Source organism: Anomaloglossus baeobatrachus, chromosome 10, assembly GCF_048569485.1.
Source record: "Anomaloglossus baeobatrachus isolate aAnoBae1 chromosome 10, aAnoBae1.hap1, whole genome shotgun sequence".
Lineage (NCBI taxonomy): Eukaryota > Metazoa > Chordata > Amphibia > Anura > Aromobatidae > Anomaloglossus > Anomaloglossus baeobatrachus.
In genome coordinates, this window is record NC_134362.1 from 33,576,837 (window position 1) to 33,604,379 (window position 27,543).

General features: G+C 46.9%; 1 protein-coding gene across 1 annotated transcript in view; it reads left to right on the forward strand.

The window, feature by feature from the left end:
* Nucleotides 1–4,335: 4,335 nt before the first annotated feature.
* GALNT18 (polypeptide N-acetylgalactosaminyltransferase 18) overlaps nt 4,336–27,543 on the forward strand; it is a 214,963-nt gene continuing 191,755 nt past the window's right edge. The window contains exon 1 of the mRNA XM_075325360.1: nt 4,336–4,690. Within this exon, the coding sequence (XP_075181475.1) occupies nt 4,447–4,690 (244 nt within the window). The 5' untranslated portion in view covers nt 4,336–4,446. The remainder of the gene's footprint in view (nt 4,691–27,543) is intronic.

The window sequence follows — 27,543 nt, forward strand, 5'->3', positions numbered from 1 at the left end:
TCTCTTCCCTCCGCGCCTTGCTGACCCTTTCTTCTCTTCCCTCCGCTCCTTGCTGCCCCTTTCTTCTCTTCCCTCCGCACCTCGCTGACCCTTCTCTTCCCTCCGCACCTCGCTGACCCTTCTCTTCCCTCCGCTCCTTGCTGACCCTTTCTTCTCTTTCCTCCTCTACCCCTCTTGCTGACCCTTTCTTCTCTTCCCTCCGCTCCTTGCTGACCCTTTCTTCTCTTCCCTCCTCTACCCCTCTTGCTGACCCTTCTCTTCCCTTCGCTGCTTGCTGACCCTTTCTTCTCTTCCCACCTCTACCCCTCTTGCTGCCCCTTTCTTCTCTTCCCTCCGCGCCTTGCTGCCCCTTTCTTCTCTTCCCTCCGCTCCTTGCTGACCCTTTCTTCTCTTCCCTCCTCTACCCCTCTTGCTGACCCTTTCTTCTCTTCCCACCTCTACCCCTCTTGCTGACCCTTTCTTCTCTTCACTCCGCTCCTTGCTGACCCTTTCTTCTCTTCCCTCCGCTCCTTACTGACCCTTTCTTCTCTTCCCTCCGCTTCTTGCTGACCCTTTCTTCTCTTCCCTCCGCTCCTTGCTGACCCTTTCTTTTCCCTCCGCTCCTTGCTGCCCCTTTCTTCTCTTCCCTCCGCTCTTTGCTGACCCTTTCTTTTCCCTCCGCTCCTTGCTGCCCCTTTCTTCTCTTCCCTCCGCTCCTTGCTGCCCCTTTCTTCTCTTCCCTCCGCGCCTTGCTGACCCTTTCTTCTCTTCCCTCCGCACCTCGCTGACCCTTCTCTTCCCTCCGCACCTTGCTGACCCTTCTCTTCCCTCCGCTCCTTGCTGCCCCTTTCTTCTCTTCCCTCCGCTCCTTGCTGCCCCTTTCTTCTCTTCCCTCCGCTCCTTGCTGCCCCTTTCTTCTCTTCCCTCCGCTCCTTGCTGCCCCTTTCTTCTCTTCCCTCCGCTCCTTGCTGCCCCTTTCTTCTCTTCCCTCCGCGCCTTGCTGCCCCTTTCTTCTCTTCCCTCCGCGCCTTGCTGCCCCTTTCTTCTCTTCCCTCCGCTCCTTGCTGACCCTTTCTTCTCTTCCCTCCGCGCCTTGCTGCCCCTTTCTTCTCTTCCCTCCGCTCCTTGCTGACCCTTTCTTCTCTTCCCTCCGCGCCTTGCTGCCCCTTTCTTCTCTTCCCTCCGCGCCTTGCTGCCCCTTTCTTCTCTTCCCTCCGCGCCTTGCTGCCCCTTTCTTCTCTTCCCTCCGCTCCTTGCTGACCCTTTCTTCTCTTCCCTCCGCGCCTTGCTGACCCTTTCTTCTCTTCCCTCCGCGCCTTGCTGCCCCTTTCTTCTCTTCCCTCCGCGCCTTGCTGCCCCTTTCTTCTCTTCCCTCCGCTCCTTGCTGACCCTTTCTTCTCTTCCCTCCGCTCCTTGTTGCCCCTTTCTTCTCTTCCCTCCGCTCCTTGCTGCCCCTTTCTTCTCTTCCCTCCGCGCCTTGCTGCCCCTTTCTTCTCTTCCCTCCGCACCTTGCTGCCCCTTTCTTCTCTTCCCTCCTCTACCCCTCTTGCTGCCCCTTTCTTCTCTTTCCTCCGCTCCTTGCTGCCCCTTTCTTCTCTTCCCTCCTCTACCCCTCTTGCTGCCCCTTTCTTCTCTGCCCTCCGCTCCTTGCTGCCCCTTTCTTCTCTAACCTCCACTCCTTGCTGCCTCTTTCTTCTCTTCCCTCCTCTCCTTGCTGCCCCTTTCTTCTCTTCCCTCCGCTCCTTGCTGCCCCTTTCTTCTCTTCCCTCCGCTCCTTGCTGCCCCTTTCTTCTCTTCCCTCCGCGCCTTGCTGCCCCTTTCTTCTCTTCCCTCCGCTCCTTGCTGCCCCTTTCTTCTATTCCCTCCGCTCCTTGCTGCCCCTTTCTTCTCTTCCCTCCGCTCCTTGCTGCCCCTTTCTTCTCTTCCCTCCGCGCCTTGCTGCCCCTTTCTTCTCTTCCCTCCGCGCCTTGCTGCCCCTTTCTTCTCTTCCCTCCGCGCCTTGCTGCCCCTTTCTTCTCTTCCCTCCGCGCCTTGCTGCCCCTTTCTTCTCTTCCCTCCGCTCCTTGCTGCCCCTTTCTTCTCTTCCCTCCGCTCCTTGCTGCCCCTTTCTTCTCTTCCCTCCGCGCCTTGCTGCCCCTTTCTTCTCTTCCCTCCGCTCCTTGCTGCCCCTTTCTTCTCTTCCCTCCGCGCCTTGCTGCCCCTTTCTTCTCTTCCCTCCGCTCCTTGCTGCCCCTTTCTTCTCTTCCCTCCGCTCCTTGCTGCCCCTTTCTTCTCTTCCCTCCGCTCCTTGCTGACCCTTCTCTTCCCTCCACTCCTTGCTGCCCCTTTCTTCTCTTCCCTCCGCTCCTTGCTGACCCTTCTCTTCCCTCCACTCCTTGCTGCCCCTTTCTTCTCTTCCCTCCTCTACCCCTCTTGCTGCCCCTTTCTTCTCTTCCCTCCGCGCCTTGCTGCCCCTTTCTTCTCTTCCCTCCGCGCCTTGCTGCCCCTTTCTTCTCTTCCCTCCACTCCTTGCTGCCCCTTTCTTCTCTTCCCTCCGCGCCTTGCTGCCCCTTTCTTCTCTTCCCTCCGCGCCTTGCTGCCCCTTTCTTCTCTTCCCTCCTCTACCCCTCTTGCTGCCCCTTTCTTCTCTTCCCTCCTCTACCCCTCTTGCTGCCCCTTTCTTCTCTTCCCTCCGCGCCTTGCTGCCCCTTTCTTCTCTTCCCTCCGCGCCTTGCTGCCCCTTTCTTCTCTTCCCTCCACTCCTTGCTGCCCCTTTCTTCTCTTCCCTCCGCTCCTTGCTGCCCCTTTCTTCTCTTCCCTCCGCTCCTTGCTGCCCCTTTCTTCTCCTCCCTCCGCGCCTTGCTGACCCTTTCTTCTCTTCCCTCCGCTCCTTGCTGCCCCTTTCTTCTCTTCCCTCCGCTCCTTGCTGCCCCTTTCTTCTCTTCCCTCCGCGCCTTGCTGCCCCTTTCTTCTCTTCCCTCCGCACCTTGCTGCCCCTTTCTTCTCTTCCCTCCGCGCCTTGCTGCCCCTTTCTTCTCTTCCCTCCGCGCCTTGCTGCCCCTTTCTTCTCTTCCCTCCGCGCCTTGCTGCCCCTTTCTTCTCTTCCCTCCGCGCCTTGCTGCCCCTTTCTTCTCTTCCCTCCGCTCCTTGCTGCCCCTTTCTTCTCTTCCCTCCGCTCCTTGCTGCCCCTTTCTTCTCTTCCCTCCGCTCCTTGCTGCCCCTTTCTTCTCTTCCCTCCTCTCCTTGCTGCCCCTTTCTTCTCTTCCCTCCGCTCCTTGCTGCCCCTTTCTTCTCTTCCCTCCTCTCCTTGCTGCCCCTTTCTTCTCTTCCCTCCTCTCCTTGCTGCCCCTTTCTTCTCTTCCCTCCGCTCCTTGCTGCCCCTTTCTTCTCTTCCCTCTGCTCCTTGCTGCCCCTTTCTTCTCTTCCCTCCGCGCCTTGCTGCCCCTTTCTTCTCTTCCCTCCGCTCCTTGCTGCCCCTTTCTTCTCTTCCCTCCGCTCCTTGCTGCCCCTTTCTTCTCTTCCCTCCGCTCCTTGCTGCCCCTTTCTTCTCTTCCCTCCGCGCCTTGCTGCCCCTTTCTTCTCTTCCCTCCGCGCCTTGCTGCCCCTTTCTTCTCTTCCCTCCGCGCCTTGCTGCCCCTTTCTTCTCTTCCCTCCGCGCCTTGCTGCCCCTTTCTGCTCTTCCCTCCGCGCCTTGCTGCCCCTTTCTTCTCTTCCCTCCGCGCCTTGCTGCCCCTTTCTTCTCTTCCCTCCGCGCCTTGCTGCCCCTTTCTTCTCTTCCCTCCGCTCCTTGCTGCCCCTTTCTTCTCTTCCCTCCGCTCCTTGCTGCCCCTTTCTTCTCTTCCCTCCGCGCCTTGCTGCCCCTTTCTTCTCTTCCCTCCGCGCCTTGCTGCCCCTTTCTTCTCTTCCCTCCGCGCCTTGCTGCCCCTTTCTTCTCTTCCCTCCGCGCCTTGCTGCCCCTTTCTTCTCTTCCCTCCGCGCCTTGCTGCCCCTTTCTTCTCTTCCCTCCGCGCCTTGCTGCCCCTTTCTTCTCTTCCCTCCGCGCCTTGCTACCCCTTTCTTCTCTTCCCTCCGCGCCTTGCTGCCCCTTTCTTCTCTTCCCTCCGCGCCTTGCTGCCCCTTTCTTCTCTTCCCTCCGCGCCTTGCTGCCCCTTTCTTCTCTTCCCTCTCCTCCTCGGTCCCCGCACTCGCGCAGCGCTGACTGAGCGCAGGAATGTGCGGAGTGTGAAGCAGGTTTTATCTCCCATTTAGCTCCGCCCCTCTCGCTTGTCATTGGACAGGTGTCCGACCCCCTGAAGCAGTGATTGGCCGAGCGACCTGTCACATGGTGCCCGCTGTGCCCGGACTCCGCTCTCTGAGGCTGCTGCCCGCTCAGTGCGATGAGAAGCGGCGGAGAGTTCGCTCCGTTCCCGGGACCCCCGCTGCTCTGACCGCCGCCCGTACCCTGTGGTCGCCGGGACCCCCAGCCCCGCTCTATGGAGGCAGCCGAGGATGCTGTGTACACGGAAAACCAAACCGCTCGTGTCCACCTGCGTGATCCTGAGCGGCATGAGTAACCTGCTGTGCCTGCTCTATGTGGGCTGGGTCACCAACTACATGGCCGGCCTCTACGTGCGGGTGCAGGAGCCCCCGGAGCGCCCCAAGATAGAGCCCCCCGAGGACAAAGCCGGGGACACCCTGAGGATCATCGAGCGCCTGGAGCGGCTGGAGAGCGTCATCAACCAGCACATCCAAGGTATATAGTGTATACTGCACCTGCCTGTATATAACATCACCTGCCTGTATATAACATCACCTACCTGTATATAGTGTATACTGCACCTACCTGTATATAGTGTATACTGCACCTACCTGTATATAGTGTATACTGCACCTACCTGTATATAGTGTATACTGCACCTACCTGTATATAGTGTATACATCACCTACCTGTATATAGTGTATACTGCACCTACCTGTATATAGTGTATACATCACCTACCTGTATATAGTGTATACTGCACCTGCCTGTATATAACATCACCTACCTGTATATAGTGTATACTGCACCTGCCTGTATATAGTGTATACTGCACCTGCCTGTATATAGTGTATACTGCACCTGCCTGTATATAGTGTATACATCACCTGCCTGTATATAACATCACCTGCCTGTATATAGTGTATACTGCTCCTGCCTGTATATAGTGTATACATCACCTACCTGTATATACTGCTCCTGCCTGTATATAACATCACCTACCTGTATATAGTGTATACTGCACCTGCCTGTATATAGTGTATACATCACCTGCCTGTATATAACATCACCTGCCTGTATATAGTGTATACATCACCTACCTGTATATAGTGTATACTGCTCCTGCCTGTATATAGTGTATACTGCTCCTGCCTGTATATAGTGTATACATCACCTACCTGTATATAGTGCTCCTGCCTGTATATAACATCACCTACCTGTATATAGTGTATACTGCTCCTGCCTGTATATAACATCACCTGCCTGTATATAGTGTATACATCACCTACCTGTATACCTACCTGTTTATAGTGTATACATCACCTACCTGTATATAGTGTATACTGCTCCTGCCTGTATATAACATCACCTGCCTGTATATAGTGTATACATCACCTACCTGTATATAGTGCTCCTGCCTGTATATAACATCACCTACCTGTATATAGTGTATACTGCTCCTGCCTGTATATAACATCACCTGCCTGTATATAGTGTATACATCACCTACCTGTATACCTACCTGTTTATAGTGTATACATCACCTACCTGTATATAGTGTATACTGCTCCTGCCTGTATATAACATCACCTGCCTGTATATAGTGTATACATCACCTACCTGTATATAGTGCTCCTGCCTGTATATAACATCACCTGCCTGTATATAGTGTATACATCACCTGCCTGTATATAGTGTATACATCACCTGCCTGTATATAGTGTATACATCACCTGCCTGTATATAGTGTATACATCACCTGCCTGTATATAGTGTATACATCACCTGCCTGTATATAGTGTATACTGCTCCTGCCTGTATATAGTGTATACTGCTCCTGCCTGTATATAACATCACCTGCCTGTATATAGTGCATACATCACCTACCTGTATATAGTGCACCTGCCTGTATATAGTGTATACTGCACCTGCCTGTATATAGTGTATACATCACCTTCCTGTATACATCACCTGGCTGTATATACCACCCATAGCTGTATATAGTGTATACATCACCTGGCTGTATATACCACCCATAGCTGTATATAGTGTATACATCACCTGGCTGTATATACCGCCCCTACCTGTATATACCATCACCTCTCTGTATGTACTCTATATACCACCACTTACCGGTATATACCATCACCTCCCTGTACGTACTCTATATACCACCACCTACCGGTATATACCATCACCTCCCTGTACGTACTCTATATACCACCACCTACCTGTATATACCATCACCTCCCTGTACGTACTCTATATACCACCACCTACCTGTATATACCATCACCTCCCTGTACGTACTCTATATACCACCACCTGCCTGTATATACCATCACCTCCCTGTATATACTCTATATACCATCACCTCCCTGTATATACTCTATATACCATCACCTCCCTGTATGTAGTGTATACACCATCACCTACCTGTACATTCATCACTTGCCTGTATATACCATCACTTGTCTGTATGTACTCTATATACCATCACCTACCTGTATGTAGAGTATATACCATCACCTGCCTGTATATACCATCACTGTATACATCACTTGCTTGTATATAGTGTATACATCACCTACCTGTGTATATACCATCATCTGCCTGTATATATCGTACACATCACCTGACTTTATATAGTGTATACCATCCCATGGCTGTATATACTGCCCCTACCTGTATATACCATCACCTGCCTATCTATAGTGTATTCCATCAGCTGCCTATATATACTGCCCCTACCTGTATATACCATCAGCTGCCTGTATATACTGACCCTGTCTATATACTGTATACATCACCTGCCAGTATATACTGCCATCAACCAGCATGTGCAATGTAGTAACGGCAGTATATAGTGTATACCATCACTGTATATGATGATCTGCTGCCTGAATATACTTAAGCTACCTGCATATATTGCCCATACCTGTATATACCATCACTTACCTGTATGTACAGGAAGGTGCAATACATATATCAATCAGCACATCCAAGGTAGAAACTAGGGTATATAGTATATACCATCACCTTCCTGTATATACAGCATCTGCCTTTGTATATACAGGTAGGTGACATTATTCAGTCATGGACCAGCACATCCTGCTATATCCTGTGTATACTGCACCTACCTGTATATATAATCCTCAGCCAGCTGATGTATGTGCTGTATACTGTGCCTTCCCTGTATATATCATTCTCTCTTTGTGTATATACCTTCCCCTCCCTGTATATATCACTCTCCACTTCTTGTATATAACCCCATATACTGTGAAATCCTCTCCAGACCGCGCTTCTTGCTGTATACGAGGTGTTCTCCTCGTAGGGTGAGATGAGCGGCGCCCGTATACCGCTGATCCCTGTGTATACGTCCTCTGTGGGTATCTCTCGGAGCAGCCTCCTGTGTATAGTGTCTGCAGCCTCTTATTTCGGGTCACTATGTGGCGGTGTGTGACCTCATTACCTGTGTCGGGTGTTTTGGGGGGTTATACCGGCTGATATTGGTGACCCCGGTGTACGGCTCCTGGTACCGCTGCGCTCTGTCCCTCTGCAGCTCTGGTGTCTCCGTCTTGTGGTCTTTCTCTCCTTCGCTCTTCTGATTGTGTCGCTCTCCGCTCTTTTCCAGTAGACTTTGTATGATTTTCGGGATCGCTTCTGTTTATATTATGAACCTTCCTGTTTACGCCCAGAAACTGAAAACCCAACAGCACGAGATCGGATACAATGTATCTGCTGCAGACAATCCTCCGTGAGCCGCGCACATCTCTGCTGAGGGATCGCTCCAATGTATCCGCTGCCTCTGTGAGCTGCGCACATCTTTCTTGGGGGCTCGTTACAACGTACCATATCTGCTGTAGACAATCCTCTGAGCCATGCACATCTCTGATCCGCTGCAGACAATTCTCCATGAGCCGCGCACATCTCTGCTGAGGGCTCGTTACAATGTATCCACTGCAGACAATCCTCTGTGAGCTGCGTACATCTCTGCTGAAGGCTTTTTACAATGTATCTGCTGCAGACAATCTTCTGTGAGCCACACACATCTCTATCCGCTGCAGACAATCCTCCATGAGCCATGCACATCTCTGATCTGCTGCAGACAATTCTCTGTGAGCCGTGCACATCTCTGCTGTGGGCTCGTTACAATGTATCTGCCGCAGACAATCCTCTGAGCCACGCACATCTCTGTATCCGCTGCAGACAATCCTCCATGAGCCACGCACATCTCTGATCTGCTGCAGACAATCCTCTGTAAGCCACGCACATCTCTATCTGCTGCAGACAATCCTCCGTGAGCTACGCACATCTCTGTATCCACTGCAGACAATCCTCTGAGCCACGCACATCTCTGTATCCGCTGCAGACAATCCTCTGAGCCACGCACATATCTGTATCCGCTGCAGACAATCCTCCGTGAGCTACGCACATCTCTATCTGCTGCAGACAATCCTCAGTGAGATACGCACATCTCTGTATCCGCTGCAGACAATCCTCTGTGAGCCACACTTATCTCTGTATCCGCTGCAGACAATCCTCTGAGCCACGCACATCTCTGTATCCGCTGCAGACAATCCTCTGTGAGCCACGCACTTCTCTGTATCCGCTGCAGACAATCCTCTGTGAGCCACGCACATCTCTGTATCCGCTGCAGACAATCCTCTGTGAGCCACGCACATCTCTGTATCCGCTGCAGACAATCCTCTGTGAGCCACGCACATCTCTGTATCCGCTGCAGACAATCCTCTGTGAGCCACGCACATCTCTGTATCCGCTGCAGACAATCCTCTGTGAGCCACGCACATCTCTGTATCCGCTGCAGACAATCCTCTGTGAGCCACGCACATCTCTGTATCCGCTGCAGACAATCCTCTGTGAGCCACGCACATCTCTGTATCCGCTGCAGACAATCCTCTGTGAGCCACGCACATCTCTGTATCCGCTGCAGACAATCCTCTGTGAGCCACGCACATCTCTGTATCCGCTGCAGACAATCCTCTGTGAGCCACGCACATCTCTGTATCCGCTGCAGACAATCCTCTGTGAGCCACGCACATCTCTGTATCCGCTGCAGACAATCCTCTGTGAGCCACGCACATCTCTGTATCCGCTGCAGACAATCCTCTGTGAGCCACGCACATCTCTGTATCCGCTGCAGACAATCCTCTGTGAGCCACGCACATCTCTGTATCCGCTGCAGACAATCCTCTGTGAGCCACGCACATCTCTGTATCCGCTGCAGACAATCCTCTGTGAGCCACGCACATCTCTGTATCCGCTGCAGACAATCCTCTGTGAGCCACGCACATCTCTGTATCCGCTGCAGACAATCCTCTGTGAGCCACGCACATCTCTGTATCCGCTGCAGACAATCCTCTGTGAGCCACGCACATCTCTGTATCCGCTGCAGACAATCCTCTGTGAGCCACGCACATCTCTGTATCCGCTGCAGACAATCCTCTGTGAGCCACGCACATCTCTGTATCCGCTGCAGACAATCCTCTGTGAGCCACGCACATCTCTGTATCCGCTGCAGACAATCCTCTGTGAGCCACGCACATCTCTGTATCCGCTGCAGACAATCCTCTGTGAGCCACGCACATCTCTGTATCCGCTGCAGACAATCCTCTGTGAGCCACGCACATCTCTGTATCCGCTGCAGACAATCCTCTGTGAGCCACGCACATCTCTGTATCCGCTGCAGACAATCCTCTGTGAGCCACGCACATCTCTGTATCCGCTGCAGACAATCCTCTGTGAGCCACGCACATCTCTGTATCCGCTGCAGACAATCCTCTGTGAGCCACGCACATCTCTGTATCCGCTGCAGACAATCCTCTGTGAGCCACGCACATCTCTGTATCCGCTGCAGACAATCCTCTGTGAGCCACGCACATCTCTGTATCCGCTGCAGACAATCCTCTGTGAGCCACGCACATCTCTGTATCCGCTGCAGACAATCCTCTGTGAGCCACGCACATCTCTGTATCCGCTGCAGACAATCCTCTGTGAGCCACGCACATCTCTGTATCCGCTGCAGACAATCCTCTGTGAGCCACGCACATCTCTGTATCCGCTGCAGACAATCCTCTGTGAGCCACGCACATCTCTGTATCCGCTGCAGACAATCCTCTGTGAGCCACGCACATCTCTGTATCCGCTGCAGACAATCCTCTGTGAGCCACGCACATCTCTGTATCCGCTGGAGACAATCCTCTGTGAGCTGCGCACATCTCTGTATCCGCTGGAGACAATCCTCCGTGAGCCACGCACATCTCTGTATCCGCTGCAGACAATCCTCCGTGAGCCGCGCACATCTCTGCTGAGGGCTCGTTACAATGTATCCGCTGCAGACAATCCTCTGTAAAAAAAAAAAAAAAAATAAAAAAAATAACGGTAAAAATGGCGCAAAAGTCAAAATGAATTTTGGCTCAAAAATAAAAATTCTGGGAGTTGTAGTTCCATCCCAGCCTGGTGCTGACGGCTGCGCCCCCCATGGTTATTGATCCGCGCTGTTTGGGCCGGCGCCGCTTCTCTCCGCTGGGACCGCGCTATTTCCAGTCTGGGAAGATGAGTAAATATTTGAGGACTCGCTCAGGACCTAATGATATTTTCACAGCTGGTATTTATGGGCCGAGCACCGGACACCGAGAAGATGATGATTTTTTTTTTTATTTCTGGGCTATTTGATGCTGTGATATTTGTTTTACTGCGCGGAGAGAATCCTAATTATCTACAAAGTCGTTACCATAGAAACGGCCGCGCTCTTGGCGGTGGGGTGAGGGGGGGTAACGAACCCCAATGTATGTGGATCGGGCAGATGTGATAATTGGCTAATAGGACAAGATGAAAGGGGAGTTGAGTGGGGGAGGGGCAGGTCCCATTTTTCTTCGATTTTCGAGTTTAGTAAGGAGATAATTTGTGTAATAATAAATTCTACAACTTTCTAGTCTTGTCACCTCTTCCCCGCCTCTGCTTGCTGTCAGTGAATAGCAATAATTCCCCTTTACGCCCCTCACTGTTCTCGTTGGTTTGCTATGATGATCTGTTCGCCGCTGTTTAGTTTTTTAGTCTTTTCTTCTCTTTTTCCTCGTCTTATTGAATTCTTCTCCCCGACCTGTCACCGCAGCCTCCGGGGAGGTAAAGTCCTCCACGTGTCCCAACAGGAGCCGAGATTTCAAGAAAGTTTGTAAATTCTTGGAGCGACTTCTCTTTTATTCTGCTCTTTGTAACATGAGAATGAAAATGCTTTTATTTTTTCTCAAATTAAGGTATTTCTTGTGCTCTAAGATCTCACTAGAACCCTAAGGCACAAGAAATGAGCGAGGAAGGGCGATATAAGTCCAACCATCTAATGTGAGACTGCCCTGAAGTGATCGCTAAACAGCAGTTTCATTATCATCACAGACAGGATTATGCTAAGTAGCATAGAGTCCATCATTCTCAATAAAGGATGTCACAGCTCACCTCCTCATCCTCCTCCTACTGTACAATGACGGATCACAGGATTAACCATTCACAATATATCACAGCTCGCCTCCTACTCCTCATGTACAATCACTGATGACCCAGGATCCACCCTTCACAATTGTTGATGTCAGTTTCTTTCCTGCCCCTTTTGTGCAATGACTGATAACACCTCTATATACTGTGCATAACACAGGATCCACCATTCACAATAGGAGATATCACAGCTCACCTTCTCCTCCTGTATAATGACTGACACCAACTCTATATACAGTACCTAACACGAGCCATCATTCACAATAGGTGATGTCACAGCTCACCTCCTCCTCCTCCTGTACAATGACTTATAACATCTCTATATACAGTACATAACACTGGAGATTGTATGTTCTCCCCGTGTTTCTGTGGGTTTCCTCCAGGTTCCCCGCTTTCCTCCCACATTCCAAAGACATATACTGATAGGGAATTTAGATTTTGAGTAAATGAGTGTTTGATGTAAAGTGCTGAGGAATTAATTGTGCTACATAGGGGAATCAATATCATTTCCCACCATTCATAATGGGTGATGTCACAGCTCACCTTCTCCTCTTCCTGTGCAATGACTGATAACATCTCTATGTACTCTAGATAACACACAATCCACCATTCACAATAGCTGATATCACACAGCTCACCTCCTCCCCCTCTTCTTCCTGTACAATGACTGATAACACCTCTATATACCGTAGATAACACTGGATCGACTATTCACTGTGATGTCACTACTCACCACCTCCTGTACAATGATTGATAATACCTCTATATACAGCAAATAAGTCACCATACACAATAGATGTCACAGCTCACCTCCTCCCCCTCTTCCTCCTGTACAATGACTAATAACACCTCTATATACTGTAGATAACACAGGATCGACTATTCACTGTGATGCCACAGCTCACCACCTCCTCCTGTACAATGATTGATAATACCTCCTATATACAGCAAATAAGTCACCATACACAATAGATGTCACAGCTCACCTTCTCCTGTACAATGACTGATCACACCTTTTATATACTGTAAATAACACAAGATGCATCATTCACAATAACTGATGTCACAGCTCACTTCCTCCTGCGCAGATCACAGACAATGCCCTCAACTCTCTCCCATAGAAGTCGATGAACATCTTCAGTCTGTTGTTTCCTGTGATCCACATTGCAGCTATGAAGCAAATATCTCCATGCCGGTGAGGAGCTCTGCCTTATGTGTAGAAAATCCAATAAAAAAATCTACAAAAAAATGTATTAGAAAAAGACGTCACATATAAGATTACACCGATATTTTATGTATTTCTTTATTGTTTTATTTGACTCTTTTATACAGCGCTGCACAGATGATACATTCCCATTAATCTTTCTACTCCAGAAAGTTCTGCTTCTTCCTTGTAGATTTTTCCATTCTAATTTCTCATCATTTTCACAATCTTTGCTGTCAGTAATCAGATCCTGGAGGACAGCGGAGAGTTTCTGTTACATTGTGTCAGTAAATGCTGAAACCTAAATCTCCAGATAATGGAAAGAAACGGCTGATTAATGTGGTTCTTTGCTCCAGATGACATTGAGATGTGAAGGTGTAATGTCCGTCAGACCGCGCTGGTGAACGGCGCCTCCACCAGTGATATCTGAGAAATGCATAAATGGCGGAATCTGCTCAATGTACAAGAGCGAAGATCAATGTGGAAGATACATTTGTCACAATGGATGTTTTTTTTTTTTAAGCATTTTATTGCAGCCTAAGGGCGCTCACTCACACATCCGGTTTGACGGATGCGGCACATGCCACGCAACAAGCGCCGGTCACATGCTGTCATGTGACCGGAGCATGTGACCCAGAAGTTGCGGCGCTGCCACTGTACTATAGCATACTGTACTGGCGTGCGCCGCATCCGTCAAACCAGCGAAAAGCCGGATATGTGAGCGCGCCCCAATTTTGGAGCAGATTTAGTCAGGATTTGATCCACATAAGTGGAGTTGGACACACCTGCTCATTCAGAGTTTTCTATATTTTCATGACTCTGAAAATTGTAGATTCACATTGAAGGCATCAAAACTATGAAGTAACACATGTGGAATGAAATACTTAACAAAAAAGTGTGAAACAACTGAAAATATGTCTTATATTCTTCAGTAGCCGCCTTTTGCTTTGATTACTGCTTTGCACACTCTTGGCATTCTCTTGATGAGCTTCAAGAGGTAGTCACCGGAAATGGTTCTCACTTCACAGGTGCGCCCTGTCAGGTTTAATAAGTGGGATTTCTTGCCTTATAAATGGGGTTGGGACCATAAGTTGTGTTGTGCAGAAGTCTGGTGGATACACAGCTGATAGTCCTACTGAATAGACTGTTAGCTGCTTTTTTTCTTGCCATAATAAAAATTCTAAGTAATGAAAAATAAGTGTCCATCATTACTTTAATAAATGAAGGTCAGTCAGTCCGAAAAATTGGGAAAACTTTGAAAGTGTCCCCAAGTGCAGTGGCAAAAACCATCACATGCTACAAAGAAACTGGCTCACATGAGGACCGCCCCAGGAAAGGAAGACCAAGAGGCACCTCTGCTGCGGAGGATAAGTTTATCCGAGTCACCAGCCTCAGAAATCACAGGTTAACAGCAGCTCAGATTAAAGACCAGGTCAATGCCACACAGAGTTCTAGCAGCAGACACATCTCTAGAACAACTATTAAGAGGAGACTTTGTGCAGCAGCCTTCATGGTAAAATAGCTGCTAGGAAACCACTGCTAAGGACAGGCAACAAGCAGAAGAGATTTGTTTGGGCTAAAGAACACAAGGAATGGACATTAGACCAGTGGAAATCTGTGCTTTGGTCTGATGAGTCCACATATAGAGATCTTTGGATCCAACCACCGTGTCTTTGTAGAAAAGGTGAACGGATGGACTCTACATGCCTGGTTCCCACCGTGAAGCATGGTGGAGGAGGTGTGATGGTGTGGGGGGGCTTTGCTGGTGACACTGTTGGGGATTTATTCAAAATTGAAGGCATACTGAACCAGCATGGCTACCACAGCATCTAGCAGCGGCGTGCTATTCCATCCGCTTTGCGTTTAGTTGGACCATCATTTATTTTTCAACAGGACAATGACCCTAAACACACCTGCAGGCTGTGTAAGGGCTATGTGACTAAGAAGGAGAGTGATGGGGTGCTACGCCAGATGACCTGGCCTCCACAGTCACCAGACCTGAACCCAATCGAGATGGTTTGGGGTGAGCTGGACCACAGAGTGAAGGCAAAAGGGCCAACAAGTGCTAAGCATCTCTGGGAACTCCTTCAAGACTGTTGGAAAACCATTTCCGGTGACTACCTCTTGAAGCTCATCAAGAGAATGCCAAGAGTGTGCAAAGCAGTAATCAAAGCAAAAGGTGGCTACTCTGAAGAACCTAGAATATGACATATTTTCAGTTGTTTCACACTTTTTTAAGTATTTCATTCCACGTGTGCTAATTCATAGTTTTGAAGCCTTCAATGTGAATCTACAATTTTCAGAGTCATGAAAATAAAGAAAACTCTTTGAATGAGATCTTTTAGTCTTCTGTATTGTGTATATACACACACACAATACAGAAGACCAAAAGATTGCAGCATAGCCTAGGATCTTAAAAAAATAAAAAGGGCAAATAAACTCTACATTTTTTCCCCCTTTTTTTTTTTTTTTTATTTAAATAAATAAATAAAAATAAAGTGCAAATAAACTCCACATTTTTCCAGTGTGTGATTATTTTTTTTTTTAAAAGGATCCTAAAGTGGCAAAATGTGGAATTTATTATATATATAGATAGATAGATAGATATATTTTTTTATATAATTTTATTTTTATTTTTTTGCCCCCCCAAAAATTGATATGCTTTTTCTACCTATGTGGGTGCACGTTTAGCTCATAGTAAGAGTATTTGATCTGGACTCTGCCCCCACAAAAAAATAAAAAATAAACAAAACAAAAAAAACTCCCTTAAATTCACTGTTTTATACTTTTTAAGGAATATTTTTCAAACTTTTCTGCTTTAAAATTCACATCAAAGAATATGAAGGGGTTTTAGATGTGGATTTGGGGGCGGATTTTCTTCAAAATTCATAATGAAAAAAAAGTGAAACTTGGATGGTTTTTGGATAAATGCAATTTTTATACATGGTGTTGACTTGATACATTAGATCTTCTGGAATAATTGTGCGTGGCATAACTACAACTCCCAGCATGCCCTACCACTGCAGTTTTGCTACAGGTTGCAGACGACTTCCATATAAGATTTCCCGTCACCGGCCGCCTCTTTTTCGCCATGCGGGGGTCACCGGTGATGTATAAAGACACCGACTATAATGTAACCGCCACTCCTCCGCCAAACAAATATGTATTGTGACCGCCGGAGCGGAGGAGGCCGCATAAGAAAGATGTTCTTGTTTTTGAGAATGTGAAATAATTTTTCTTTCTCATTAGCGTCCATTAATCTCCAGTACTTATCTCACCTCTCCTCGCCATTTATCGTCGCCGTGATGTACGAGCGATGTCTCCCGCCATGACAAGCGCCAAACACGCCGCTGATTAATGCAGGAATACTTTTAATGTCAGAGAGTGCTTGTTCTTATTTCCAGCAAGTAAATGCATATTTATTGACGCGTAATTTCCCACCGCGCTCCGAGGACTTTCATTTAGCAGAATGTATTTTTCTCCGCTCGTCAGCATCTCGTTTATTACTCGGGGCAGGACCGCGCTGCTTATACATTTTCTGCAAAAGCCATCATTTACTTCTGTCTGTTACATTGTATCAATTAAGATTCCATCCAGGACGAATGGCGGAATATTGGGGAGGGGGCGGCAGTGGAAATGTGCGCTGACACTAGGGGGCACCCACGGCGTTACATGTCGGAAGTCACATCTACAGCAGCAGAACTTTTTGTATTCAGGGGTTTATCAATTTTTAGTGTTTTCCCAGAGGGGTCGTCAGGATCCAATACTGTATTAGGGAATGAATAAAAGTGTTCAGGATCCTTAAAGGGAAAATGACCTGTTGCTTTTGTGTTTTTTTTTTTTTTTTTAAATATTTTCGTATTTTTTTTCATTTAAAATAAAATTTAGAAATCGTGCAATTGTCACGTTGACCACAAGGGCGATAATTGACTAATCAACTTGAGTTATTTCAGAAAATGCACATGTACATTAGCCACAATAAACACATCCCGCCCCTATCTTTAGTACTAAAGCATCTAATGAGCGGGTGCAAATTTTATAGTTGAGGCAGAAAGGGTTAGCAGTTCTTATGTCATTGTAAAACTGCCTCTGATGATAATGAGACTACTGAAAACTTCCTGATAGGACAGGAAGTATTAGTGTAGAATCGTCCTAGTGGTCAGTGTAAAATTTGCAATTTTACAGTTATATTTTAGTTTTTCACCTATTATCTGTCATTGTAAAACTGCCTGTGATTATAATGAGACTGTTCAAAACTTCCTCTTAGGACATGAGGTATTAGTCTAGAATAGCTCCAGTGGTCAGTTGTAAAATTCTGCAATTTTACAGTTCTATATTATTTTTTCACCTATTATCTGTCATTGTAAAACTGGCTGTGATGATAACGAGACTGCTGAAAACTTCCTGATAGGATAGGAAGTATTAGCGTAGCATATTCCCAGTGTAAATTTTGCAAGATAACAATTATTATATTTTTTCTTTCATCTATTATCAGCTGTGGATAAGGGTTATCGGTCATTGTAAAACTGCCTCGGATGATAATGAGACTGCTGAAAACTGAATGATAGGAGAAAAAGTAGGAGTATAGAATAGCCCAAGTGGTCAGTGTAAAATTTTGTAATTTTACAATTATTATATTTTATTTATTTTTTCAGCTATTATCGCTCATTGTAAAACTGCCTGTGATAACGAGACTGCTGAAAACCTACTGATTGTACAGTAAATATGTGTAGAAAAAGCCCCAGTGTAAAATTTGCAGGATTTTAATTATATATTTATTTTTTTTCAATCTATTATCAGCTGTGTAGAAGGGTTATCCGTCACTAATAACTGCCTCTGATGATAACGAGACTGCTGAAAACTTCCTGATAGGACAGGAAGTGGGAGCATAGAATAGCCCCTGTGGTTAGTGTACAACCTACAAGATTACAATTATTATATTTTTATTATTTTTCACTTATCAGATGTGTATATGAGTTATCTGTCATCATCTGAGGACGTTTTACAATGACATAACCTTATACACAACTGATAACAATAGGTGAAAAATAAGATATAATTGTAATCTTGCAAATTTTGTTTAAATGCGGATTGCACATTTTCTGTTGTACAATAAACCTCATTTCAATCCAGAAATATTACTCAGTCCATCAGTTATTAGATATATGAAACTGAAATAGCTGTTGCAAAAACCCAAATTGTTATAAAGAAAAAAGGGTTAACATTAATAGGGGTTGTGATGACATGGACTCTCATGGGTTAAAGTTTCTTAACATTCAGCCAGACGTATTGTTCTTTTGTGTTTTAACTCATGTTTGCTTAGCTATTGTTTCTCCAGACCCTTCCAGTAATCATTGTAATGTAGTTGTGTATTGCTAATGTAATTACCTTTAGTAGCCATTGTCTAGTCTGTGACTTGCAGACTCCATGTAGATATCCTCAGTCTTCCTATCCACATCATTTAAATGAACATTATCCATGCAGCTTGAAATTCATCCAATGGGAGAAGCAATCTTGTCCAACCAATCCGATGACGACGTAGTGTATCCAAGTGGAAGGCTGTGGCTATAAAAGGGATTTCTTTAAGTCACCAGGTGGTTGTTGATGGATGTGCTTGATCCAGTCTAAGCTCTTAGGAGCTGGCTAGAGGATCAGGATACCCTGTGGCTTCAATCTAGGGACTTCGGTTCCGATTGGAGACCATATCCACAGCCTAGGGATTTCGACTCTGGCTGCCAGGATTATATCATCATACCAGAGACTACTTAAGGAGGAAACCCAGGTTGGGACAAATCGGTCACCTGGTGCAGACTTTGCAGACCTCAGCCAACTTCCTAAATCTGGCGTTATTCCAGTCACTGTGGGTGCCCGCCGAAAGCGAGGTGCTGCTGGATTGGAGTAAGTAGCCCTGGAAGCTCTGAGGCATGGACCTTTCTAATCCCTGGTGAGCCAGCGGAAGGGTGAGAAACTGTTGCCGGTTACATTTGTGTGTTTTGCTGGTTATGTGCCGTTAATATTTTGGGGATCCAATAAAGTCTTAATATTGTGATTCCCTCACCCTGTGTTGTCTGAGTAGTGTTCCGCCCACGGTTAAGGAGGTCGTGCGTTCAGTTGGGATGAGCACTGAGCCATGCTGTCTTTCTAAAGGCGGCCGGGCCAGCAGACAAGAGCACCCACTGAGCCCCGTGTCTCCACAGGGGTGCCCAAACTTTTTCATGACTGTATATATAATATATATTTTGATGTGTATGTATGGATATATATTGATATATAAAGTCAGTTGATGGGATGCCCCATGCTTATCATATTAATAGGCACCGTACCTTTAAGACGGGGGTCGTTCACCGTGACACTGTCTGGTAAACAGTCTGACCGCAATTATGCAATTAATCGCCTTAAATTATTTACTTTGTGGCTCTTCACTCCAGAAGTGTCCAGAATGCAGAGCGCTGCTCCGGGCCCCCTCATAATGAATGCTGCTAAATACTCTGCTAACAAAAAAAAAAAGAGTCTGAACTGCGGCCAAATCTCCGTGAATTGCATTATTCCAGTGTGAAATGTCACCTAATAAGACGCCGTTATTGGGAATTAAAGGGCTTGTCGCACCGCTCTCGTGTAAACCGTGTGAGTCACCACTGAGCACAGAGGCCACATGCGGGGCACAGAAGACCACCAATATGTAGAAAACTTATATTTATTTAATTTTATTTGCTAATATATATTTATTAAATATATAATTTTATATACTAATATTAAACTCTGCATTAAAGTGCAATAAAACCCCATTTCAGACGTGGTGATTTTGACACCGCGCAGCAAAAAAAAAATTGACAATTTTGTGCAATTATAATTGCAGTAAAGCTCATTACATTGGATCTGTCGCCACATATAATGCAGCCATTACTGAACAGATCTTCTACCTTATGAGGCTGGTGTACTTGCTAAGAAAGCTCGTGTCAGAACGGCTGTGGACTCCTAACATTGAGGGGAGTATGTTAGAACCCACAAATGAGGATCCATGGATAAGGTTTTTTTTTTTTTTAAATTCTTGATTTGGCATTTTTTTTCCCTGATACCCCTGTGTCTTTGACAGCCAGTATGGCCACCAGCTCCTGTAGTTATTGCTCCTCTCTCCTCCATCATGCATCTGATTTGGCGATGCTGCGCTCCCTTCTCCTGCACCATGGATCTGATTTGGCGGTGCTGCGCTCCCCTCTCCTGCACTATGGACCTGATTCGGCAATGCTGCGCTCCCTACTCCTGCACCATGGATCTGATTTAGCAATGCTGCGCTCCGCCCTCCTCCATCATGCATCTGATTCGATGGTGCCGCGCTCCCGTCTCCTGCACCATGGATCTGATTTGGCGGTGCTGCACTCCCCTCTCCTACACCATGGATCTGATTTGGCGGTGCTGCGCTCCCCTCTCCTGCACCCTATATGAGATTTGGTAGTGCCGCGCTCCCCTCTCCTGCATCCTATATCAGATTTGGCAGTGCCGCGCTCTCCCCTCCTGCATCCTATATCAGATTTGGCAGTGCCGCGCTCCCCTCCTGCATCCTATATCAGATTTGGCAGTGCCGCGCTCTCCTCTCCTGCATCCTATATCAGATTTGGCAGTGCCGCGCTCCCCTCTCCTGCACCCTATATCAGATTTTGTAGTGCTGCGATCCAGTCTCCTGCTCCCTATATCAAATTTGGTAGAGCCGCACTCCCCTTTCCTGCACCCTATATCAGATTTGGCGGTGCCGCACTCCCCACTCCTGCACCCTTTATCAGATTTGGTAGTGCTACGCTCCCCTCTCTTGCACCCTGTATCAGATTTGGTAGTGCTGCGCTCCCCTCTCTTGCACCCTGTATCAGATTTGGTATTGCTGCGCTCCCCTCTCTTGCACCCTATATCAGATTTGGCAGTGCCGCGCTCCCCTCTCTTGCACCCTATATCAGATTTGGCGGTGCCGCGCTCCCCTCTCCTGCTTCTACCTAGTTTGGAGTTGCAGAGTCCTTGTGTAGGTAGGTGTCATGGCGGCCGTGTGAGCTGTGCCCGGTGGGATTCTTCGAGGGTCGGACCGTATAAAGTTGAGTTTTCCGGCTTCTGTAATTTCACTTGCTCTTTCGCTCTGCGGTGTTCTTCTGATGGAAAGACATCAACCTGCGTTTTTACTTCTGCCAAACTGCATCGTCTCGGAGGGACTGAGTTCAGCGGAAAGTGATGGACGGCGCTGAGATTTCATTTTCTGCTTTGGCTTAAGGCCTCGTTGTAGAAAAGTAATGTCTGGACTGAAGTGATAGAACATCCTGCAGCGGAGCAGCTCATCGACCGCGGCACAACACATCCGGGGGCAGCGTCCCATTCACTCCAGCAGTGTATTGGGCATCCCACTCCTTCACTTTTAAAAATAAAAAATGGCCCAGTAAATGTCTGTCATTGTTTCCTCTTAAAGGAGTTGTCTGTTAGGAAGTGTAATCTGTTTTCTGACCCCTTATTCTAGTTATAGACAAGTGTAAACAGGTGCAAACTGAATAGGAAATATACGACACTTCCTAATGGACAAGTGTAAACAGGTGCAAACTGAATAGGGAATATACAGCACTTTGTGTAAACAGGTGCAAACAGCATATGAAATATACAACACTTCCTAACAGACAAGTGTGAACAGGTGCAAACTGAATAGGAAATATACGACACTTCCTAATGGACAAGTGTGAACAGGTGCAAACTGAATAGGAAATATATGGCACTTCCAAACAGACAAGTGTGAACAGGTGAACTTGATAGGAAATATATGGTGCTTCCTAACAGGTGTGAACAGGTACAAACTGAATAGGAAGCATAATGCACTTCCTAACATGTGCAAACTGAATAGGAAGGGTACTGCACTTCCTAACAGACAAGTGTGAACAGGTGCAAACTGAGCATGAAATATATGGCACCGCCTAACAGACGAGTGTGAACAGCTGCAAACTGAATAGGAAATATACGACACTTCCTAATGGACAAGTGTGAACAGGTGCAAACTGAATAGGGAATATACAGCACTTTGTGTAAACAGGTGCAAACTGAATAGGAAATATATGGCACTTCCAAACAGACAAGTGTAAACAGGTGCCAACTGAACATGAAATCTACTCTAACTTTGTGCAGCTGTATATTTGCTGGATGACTGGTTATGATGGACCTTTATGTAATGGCTGCCTGATTCTTTTGGATCCCCATTGATCCCATTTACTCACTATGGCAAATGGAACAGCATGCTTCGGTGTTACTCGATCTATTAATAAACTGAAAAATAAGGAGCGCTGATAGTGTAATACCAACAGATCAGTGAGGTAGATCAGGAAAAATACACTCACCTGAAAAGGTTGTGAGATAGTCACAACCACTGATAGAGCATAGGATGAAGGCGTCTGCTGCAGCCCCACAAGGATGTGCATACAAATCAGAGTGAAGAGGGGGTAAATGCCGCGCATCAGCCAAAATGAAGATGTAGCACATTGATGTTATAAACGTATTCTTTTATTCCATCGGTCTACACGTTTCGAGGATACACCTCTTCTTCAGGACCAGTGCATCAACATAGTATCTACTACTTCACTTCGATCTATTAATGGCTGCGGTATGAGTCCACTGAGAATCTGTCAGTGAGCTTGCTGGTCTTTTATGACTGGGTGTTTGTAACTATGCCTGTCTTGTTCTAACCTGCTCTCAGATGATTTGTGACCACATCAAAGTTGAATATGCAAGACCCAAAGGGCCTCCAAAAGCCAAATGGCCTGTTTCATGGAGATGATTGGTAGTCACCCAGCTTTCCATGGAGCTGAAATGACTGAAAAGAATGTTAAATCCAATTTTTATGAATTTGACAAGAAGACGGAGTGTGAAGGTCTTACCGGGGCTTTTTTCCTGAATAATTAGCTGTGAGTGGCGTCTCCCCAGGGTCGCTGCTCTTATATTGAGCTCTGAATAATAAATGCCTGTCTCAGTTCTTGTCCCCGGGACACTGGAGCTGTCGCGCTTCATTCCGGCACAATGTAACGCTGCTGCAGCGATGGCGATGATCCGCCCCCGGATGAGCACAGACCGGGTGGAATACTGCATGGTCTTTAATTAAAGAAAATCCTGCTGGGGGTTTATAAGTCTTAAGAAATTCTCCCCCTCCCCCACATGTATAAGGCTCATCGGGCGTCTCCTCGCCAAGATGCATGACATTAAAGTAACTAGAAATATGCAAAAATATGTAAATTATGTAAATAGAATGAAAAATATACGTTTTATGGAGCTGCTCTTGTGTAGGCCGATGGTGAGGTGCTTATGTGTTACTTAAAGGGAACTCGTCACCAAAACGAGACCAATATATAAGGAATTTTATAACACTAATGAGGGATGTTGTGAATATTAATTGGCATAATGATGTGCTGAGGGGCTAACATTACATTACTGATCCTGAGTAACCTCCTGTATTATACTCCAGAGCTGCACTCCCTATTCTGCTGGTGCAGTCACTGTGTACATACATTACATTACTGATCCTGTACTGATCCTGAGTTACATCCTGTATTATACTCCAGAGCTGAACTCACTATTCTGCTGATGAAGTCACTGTGCACATACATTACATTACTTATCCTGTACTGATCCTGAGTAACCTCCTGTATTATACTCCAGAGCTGCACTCACTATTCTGCTGGTGCAGTCACTGTGTACATAATTACATTACTGATCCTGAGTTACATCCTGTATTATACTCCAGAGCTGCACTCACTATTCTGCTGGTTGTTATTAGAAAGTCAGAAAGCATGTAGAAAACTGTGACCCAAACACTGTAGCGGAGTTCCTATAATACGGAGGATCTGTGCGCTTTTCCTGATGGACTCCTCACTCCAGACTAGCGGTCTCGGACTCCGCAGTAATCACACCGATACTTTGACGTCCATTTGTGTATGAGATTTGCTTCTAATTTTCGCTCGGTATTAGTTTTTTCTTGTCTTGGCTGAAGTGCGGCGTCTGCGTTTGATAGGATGGGAGCGGCTGCGTTTGATAGGATGCCCGCGCTCCGGCTCGCCTTTTCATTACGTACAGGGTTTGCGCTCAGGTGATGACCCATTAAGCTGCCGGCACCGCTGGACCCTCATTACCTCCCCGCACATGTTCCAAAACTCTCCCGTCTGCAAAAGATATGGTGTCCGGGAGCCGCCCCCGACCCTGTACCAGGTTGACTAAATGGAACGAACGGTTAATTAGTTTACTCCATTTAATTAACGATGAGATCTTCTTGTCAGGAATGTTTGCTCATTTACGATAATTATTTGGGATTTTTAATTGCGCAGTCAGCCTGAAGTCAGCGCACCGCACACTGACCCTCTGCTCCGTGCAGCTGCTTGATGTCCCTTTTTTTATTTATTTATTCTATTTTAAATAAAATACGTTTGTGTTTTTTTTATTTTGAAAAGTAACATTACACATCACAAATATTCCGTATTTTACATATATAAAGTCTGATACATTTACCAAAAGAAAACAACCCCCAATTATGTGAACATGTCGTTTTTAGAAGCCAACATGTCTCATATTAGATTGCTTTTTATCTGTATGTATAAATAGAGATGTCTAGAAATTATATATTTATACAAATACGTACACTCCTTTTTAGAAGCTGCTTTGATCTGCTGCTCTTTCTGGAATCTTTACTGAAAAGCTCTCTCATATATATATATATATATATATATATAATATATATATATATATATATATATATATATATATATATATATATATATATAATTATATTACACACACACACACACACACACACATACACTATATGTTTGTTTGTAAATAGCATTTTAGTAACGATTCCAGATAAAGCCGCAGATCAAAGCAGCTTCTAAACGAGTATGATACTGCATGTATCAGAACTATCATACTCCTTTTAGAGCAGCACATCAAAGCAGCTTCTATCTGGAATGTTTACTGAACAGTTATTTATACACACTCGCATATGTATAAATAATATATGTATGTAAATAGCTGTTAAGATTCCAGATAGAGCAACAGATCAAAGCAGCTTCTAAATGTTGTGTGTGTGTGCAGTTAGAGATATCTAGATAGATAGAGAGATAGATAGAGAGATAGATAGAAATATAATATATGTATATATAATATTAATATATAATATATATTTTAGTGTGAAGCCTGGTCAGTGACATATCCCTGGAATCCGCATCTCTGCCCCTATGTTATGCTGCTCTGATTGGAGGGCAAAAACCTGGTGACAGATTCCTTTTAATGCTAACAAAACATTAGAACCTGGTTTACTCTAGACGCGCATGTTTGAGCTGCTGCTTTCCAGTAATATTTTTTTCCCTCAGTGCTCAGTACAATGCCCTCCATGCAGCTGCAGTGCTGGATTCACAGCTACACTGCTCAGTACAGCGCCCTCCATGCGGCTGCAGTGCTGGATTCACAGCTACACTGCTCAGTACAATGCCCTCCATGCGGCTGCAGTGCTGGATTCACAGCTACACTGCTCAGTACAGCGCCCTCCATGCGGCTGCAGTGCTGGATTCACAGCTACACTGCTCAGTACAATGCCCTCCATGCGGCTGCAGTGCTGGATTCACAGCTACACTGCTCAGTACAATGCCCTCCATGCGGCTGCAGTGCTGGATTCACAGCTACACTGCTCAGTACAATGCCCTCCATGCGGCTGCAGTGCTGGATTCACAGCTACACTGCTCAGTACAATGCCCTCCATGCGGCTGCAGTGCTGGATTCACAGCTACACTGCTCAGTACAATGCCCTCCATGTGGCTGCAGTGCTGGATTCACAGCTACACTGCTCAGTACAATGCCCTCCATGCGGCTGCAGTGCTGGATTCACAACTACACTGCTCAGTACAATGCCCTCCATGCGGCTGCAGTGCTGGATTCACAGCTACACTGCTCAGTACAGCGCCCTCCATGCGGCTGCAGTGCTGGATTCACAGCTACACTGCTCAGTACAGCGCCCTCCATGCGGCTGCAGTGCTGGATTCACAGCTACACTGCTCAGTGCAATGCCCTCCATGCGGCTGCAGTGCTGGATTCACAGCTACACTGCTCAGTGAAATGCCCTCCATGCGGCTGCAGTGCTGGATTCACAGCTACACTGCTCAGTGAAATGCCCTCCATGCGGCTGCAGTGCTGGATTCACAGCTACACTGCTCAGTACAGTGCCCTCCATGCGGCTGCAGTGCTGGATTCACAGCTACACTGCTCAGTACAGCGCCCTCCATGCGGCTGCAGTGCTGGATTCTCAGCTTCACTGCTCAGTGCAATGCCCTCCATGCGGCTGCAGTGCTGGATTCACAGCTACACTGCTCAGTACAGTGCCCTCCATGCGGCTACAGTGCTGGATTCACAGCTACACTGCTCAGTACAGCGCCCTCCATGCGGCTGCAGTGCTGGATTCACAGCTACACTGCTCAGTACAATGCCCTCCTTGCGGCTGCAGTGCTGGATTCACAGCTACACTGCTCAGTACAGCGCCCTCCTTGCGGCTGCAGTGCTGGATTCACAGCTACACTGCTCAGTACAGCGCCCTCCTTGCGGCTGCAGTGCTGGATTCACAGCTACACTGCTCAGTACAGTGCCCTCCTTGCGGCTGCAGTGCTGGATTCACAGCTACACTGCTCAGTACAGCGCCCTGCATGCGGCTGCAGTGCTGGATTCACAGCTACACTGCTCAGTACAGCGCCCTCCTTGCGGCTGCAGTGCTGGATTCTCAGCTTCACTGCTCAGTACAATACCCTCCTTGCGGCTGCTGCTTTTGAACATGTGCTAAATAGAGACAGGGGAGGAGGAATCCCTCATGCCTTTTGTCTCTGTACCTATTAGGCCAGAGACAGCCAAAAATTGGAGTTTACAGAGGGAAAAACTGGCGGAAAAAAAAAATCTGGATGCAATCAAAATAATGGCCAGAAATGGTGTAACTCTTTGTGTACTCGCACAGCAGATCATGTCACTGCAGATTAGCACTTTCAGATCACACAGTGATGGGGTAAATTGCTTTTCCGCTGTGCAACTTTGTAGCGCGCCGATCCATTGTCTGAGCAGAAGGATCAAGGATATTTAATAGCGGTTTTTAGCTTTCAATAACCATGCAACATCCTCCAATTTTGCATTGGAGCCTTTTTTTTTTTTTTTTTTTCAATGTACCCGGTGCCAAGTGCCTGCGTTCCTCCGGAGTCCTGTCTGTGCTGAGCGATGACATCTCACGTAAATGCCGCTGGAATGAACTCGTAGAATATAATGTATCAGCTTAAGAGAGAAGCAATCGCGGCTTCCGTTGGTGGTGGAGCTGCGTGCTCAGGGCAGAGCATTTAACCCGCTAATTATCTCTTTGATTGACTATCTACCTACTGAATTATTGTGCGGCTGTGACAGAGATTGCATTCTGTGCGCCAGCAGCGCGCTGTGTGAGGGCGTGAGGACGCCTCATTGAAATGCACACAGTAATACGAATGCTAATGTCGCTGGAAACGTGCAAGATGTGATATATTATGCACAGATTAGGTCCCTTCGATTTTTCGATTTTCCTTTAATGCAGTGCCAACAAGGGATGGGGCCCATGGGGTCATGTTATGCTGAGGCCGAC